General features: G+C 28.3%; 1 protein-coding gene across 1 annotated transcript; it reads left to right on the plus strand.

Annotated features, from left to right (window-relative positions):
• Window positions 1–3303: 3303 nt before the first annotated feature.
• LOC105623693 (short-chain dehydrogenase/reductase family 16C member 6-like) lies at window positions 3304–4835 on the plus strand. The gene is given in 5 exon segments (XM_012205075.1): window positions 3304–3441; window positions 3884–4007; window positions 4010–4037; window positions 4153–4330; window positions 4683–4835. Coding segments are annotated over 5 exon segments (621 nt in total).
• Window positions 4836–5098: the final 263 nt, after the last annotated feature.

Raw genomic sequence — 5098 nt, forward strand, 5'->3', positions numbered from 1 at the left:
CTGAATCAGGTAGAATCAGTTTTTTATCATATGAGGAAATTCATCAACTTCATATCTAATTATCGAATAATACAAATCAGATGCATGGATACATCATGCAAATTGTTGAAAGCACTGAGAAAAAGGCACATTTTTTAATATCTTGTTTTATTGTCTTGTAACAATTTTCACAATAATGAATGATTTATTAAGATCATAATGTAAATACACAACAAGTAAGAATATTAAAGTTTACAACAGTCGAAGCTAGCTCTTTAAATAATTTAATGTGATTTATATATGTATAATATACTATATGTGTGTATATATATATATACTATGTTTGTAATCATTCGAACTGCGCGCCGAATTGGTTTTCCAGACTTATAAACGCAATTAAATTACTTAATAATTAATAATATCACAAATTAAATTAAATGGACAAGCAAATTTTTAATAATTTGATACTCAATCCGATATCATTAAAAAGATGTCCTGAAAAACTGTAAATAAATTTATTGCGAAAAATATTATTGGGTTGTCTGGAAAATTCGTACCAATGTTGAAGGAAAATTGAAACGCAGAAGATTTAAATTTTAGTATACATTAAATTATAATTAGTTGGCACAAACTTTCTGAACAATCCAATACCTTGACCAGAAAACGAAGTAATACTTGAGCGCTTCTTGCCTTGATGAAGTGAACGACAAGATTTACGAAACGTTGACTTTAGCAATAAATGAAAACGCGGCGATAATCTTCTATTTATTTTTAAAATTTTTAAAATTTTATTATGTTGTGTTATAATTATATGTGTTATAGTTATATGTGTTTAAGAAAAAAGTAATTATTAGCGTCGCAATAAAAAATATTTAGAAAGTTTATAAATCGAGCACCGAACATTTGCACTGTGAAGAGTTTACAAAGTTGATTTACAAAATTATGTGTGTGTGTATGGAAGATAAACTACTAGATATTATTTTAATAACAAACAGTGATAACCTCAAACTTTTTGGTATCTTTGAAGATAATATCCGTGAAAGTCTAAAAAGTGTTATGTATTGAAAGTCTAAAAGCATTTTCAATTGTTCATTTGCAAAATTTTTATCACACACATCGAATAGAAACAAAAGCGTCTAATGCTATCAGCTATCAAGTGATAGCTGTAAAATTATTTTTAAAATTTAAAATGTCATTTATCAGAATATCTTTCTATCCCAAATGTTACTATGCAGCTATGAAATACATAACATATTATAAAAAAAAACAGAAATTATGCAATGACCTAATACAATACATATATAAATAATATATATATAAATAATATTCTAGAGATATAAATAATAATAAAAATCATTTATATTCAAGATTAATGAATTAATTTAACGCCTGTTGTTTACAAATTTTGTTTTTAATGGCACCAATAATAAATGTAAATATAAATAAAATATTATTTACAAATTTTCTATTGTATTATATAGAGTTAAAAATTATTTAGCATTTATATGACAGACATTACACCTATACTGAGTAAAAAAGTTTTAGTGAACATAGATCGAAAATTCAACCATTATTGAGATATAAGCATTTTTTGCATCATAAATGATTTTCTGACTTCTATGCAAGATTGAAAAAGTTACTTTACAAGTTACTTATAAGTTATTTTTTAGGTTACATTATATATGTATTTGTTACAAAAATTGAGTATAAACAGTAATACAAAATTGGAGCAAATGATAAAATAAAATACTCAAACTTACTTATTGTATTCAATTTACAGTAACAAAAAGTAACTTGTAATTAAGTAACTTTTTCAATCCTGCTTTTACATATTACATGCGATGTTTACTGCATATTTTAAACTTATTATATTTAACTTCCACATCATTCGGAGAGACGCTATTCGCACTATTTAGCGCTACAAACTGTTCGCGGAGCTGCAATAGCGTTAATAAATACAACGCTGTTCGTTCCGAGATAGTATATTGGTTAGCGTTAGCGTTTACAGATCCGTAAACAACCCTAGCGTAGCGTTAGTAGCGTTTAACATTGGTCAAAGTTAGATTAATGTTTGAAGGGATTCTGTTCTCGAGTGGAGAGTGAAAACCAAACTTTTCTCTCTTAGAATTTCGTAAAGTAAACATACGTAATGTATGAATTTCTAATTTTATCATAATGTATGAATGTAATCTCAAGTTTAATCTCTGATTGCTTGCCACTAGATTGGAGTGAACGTAATTCTTGTGTATCATCTTTAACTTTTCAAAGTTTCTGTGAAGTTCAACTTGTGTATTTGATTTCATTATAAACGTGAAAGTCAGAGGTATCTTGTTACTGACAATTTTTAATTCCCGTTTACTATTGCGGAAAAAAGTTACTATATAACACGGCAGGGTATTCCTTAAGCAGATGCTAAGGTCTTTATTAGATATGCTTCTTCTTCTTGAAATCGATAATGATGGGAAGGATACTCAAGGGTCCTTCCTTTTATCTGATTAATTTACTTAATGTAATTATTAATTTTTTAATCTAGTTTACATTGTTCACTTCGGCCTAGCGACAAGCTATCATAGAGATTGCAATTGAGATTGCGTTCTATTACTTACTACAAGAAAATAAAAAATTTACGTTACAAATATTTTACAAAATCTTAAAAATTTTAATTATAAAGTTTGGTTGATGATAGAAAACAGAATTCCCTACATTAACTTAACATCGACGAATATATCTCTCTGGTTAAACGCTACCAACGCTACGCTAGGATCGTTCATGGAGTTTGCTAACGCTATCGTGCTATTGGCTCTAAAAACAGCGTTGGTAATATTTGCATCCGCATAGCGCGAATAGTGTTTTATAAGATTTCACCGCCATCAGTTGTCATCAACTGGCGATTACGGATCTATTTGATGACTACACAGTTATAACTGATTGCCGATGAAATCTTCTGTTACGATGTATGGAAATTGAAGAAGGACATTCAGAATGCATGGCAGTTTATAAACACTGAGGTAAACGTTGCATACGTATAAGAAGCCCATAAGTTACAATATTTTGATTAACATATAAAAACGTTTGTATTTTAGTTTTTGAGCTTTAAGATTTTTTTCCTTATTGTTAATATATGCTATTATTAGATATGTTTATTTAGCAATAAACTGAAAAATAAAGTTATATAATCATTTAATTATACAACACAATTACAAAATATACATAATCATATAACACATAATCATATAACAATATAAAGTTTAATAAAATATATAATAAACATATATTTTCAATCGATATTAGATCTTATTTAAAAAAATTGTTTTTTAGGCAATCATGACCGTAGTAAAATATATCTTGCTCTTAACAGAGATTTTATTGCTTATACTGAAATTTCTATATTATATTTTTCACGATATAAACACATTAATAAGACCAATAAAGAAAAAGAGCATAGCTAATGAAATCGTTTTGGTGCGTATAAAAATTTTAATATATACACAGTTTATAAAAAAAAATATGTATATTCTATGTGATTTACCTAAGCTTTGTAATTTTTTTCTAATTCTTTCTGAAATTTTTTCCATAATTGAATTTCAACAAATTAATATTTTCTTTAACAAATGTTCTCACATTTATCTTATCTATCTTTTTTCATTACTATAAATAATAAATATTATTTCAAAAAATGTCATGTAAACATAAATAGAAAGATTTGTATTCTAGACTTTAAACTGAGACACTCTATTTAATACATTTGTTTTCATTTACATTTGTTTAATAAAATACGTATTTTATTAAACAAAAGTTCATTATTTCATTTTAAAGCAAGATGAAAATTTGAAATTATGCTATTTTAAACGAAAAGTTAATATGTCATAATTATAATTTAAATTGTATTTATATATTATCATAGATAACGGGCGCAGGTCATGGTATCGGAAAGGAATTAGCGATTGGTTATGCTTCGTTAGGAGCAACAGTAGTATGTTGGGATATCAATGAAGAAAATAACAATGAAACAATGAACGATATTAAAAAAAAGGAAATGACTCTGTGTATGCGTATCGGTAAATTTATATAACAATACTTCGTGGAATACAACCTAGATATAATATACAACCTAGATATAATGTGAATGCCTATTAAATTATCAATTCTAATTAGAATCTGTGTGTTTTACAGATGTAATGTAGCAGATGAAAAAGAAGTTTTCAGAATAGCCAAAAAAGTAAAAGAAGAAGTAGGTGACGTAACTATCTTAATTAACAATGCCGGCGTAGTGTTTATGAAATCTTTTCTGAATCAAAGTCCTGATGAAATTACACATGGCATAAACGTCAACGTGATAGCGCATTATTGGGTAAGTAATATATCAAGAGAAAAGACATAAAAATTACAAGTTACAAGACATAAGAAGCCGTTATTATAATTGATTTTTAGAAACGGATATATTGCATCAGCTTGCTATATTTGTAAATAAAATGAATTAAATGATTTAGATCAGTATATGATTAATGGTCATAGCACAGACTTTCTCTTGCATAATGCACAGTGCATAAGGGAACTAATCGAAATTCTTCTTTTTCATGAAATTGGAGAAAAGGAAAGATTCTGATTAGTTGATTCGCTTATACACTATGCGTTATGCAAAAGTCTGTGCTGCGGTTATGAGCTTCCGAAAATTATTATTTATAAAGTAATATTACTTTTAGACATTGAAAGCATTCTTACCTAGTATGATCGAAAAGAATCACGGTCATATTGTGTCGGTTTCATCTATAGCAGCATTTTTTAGTATACATTATGGGACAGTTTACTGCCCTACAAAATCCGCAGTTCCAGGTAATTCATTCCTTATTGAATGATTATAGGAAGGAAGGGAAAAATATGATTAGCACATACATACACACACACACACACACACACACACACGCGCGCGCACGCACGCAATGTCCGGATATTTGCATAAAATTATCTTTTTGTACCCCCGACCCTCGACAATTTCTGAAAGTTTGTCGGTTGAATTTCTAAACACTCTAGATACACATCTGGATACCGCTTTGTGAGTGGGAGGGGGGGGAGAGAGAGAGAGAGAGAGAGAGAGAGAGAGAGAGAGAGAGAGAGAGAG

This window comes from Atta cephalotes (genome assembly GCF_000143395.1).
Source record: "Atta cephalotes unplaced genomic scaffold scaffold00062, whole genome shotgun sequence".
Classification (NCBI taxonomy): domain Eukaryota; kingdom Metazoa; phylum Arthropoda; class Insecta; order Hymenoptera; family Formicidae; genus Atta; species Atta cephalotes.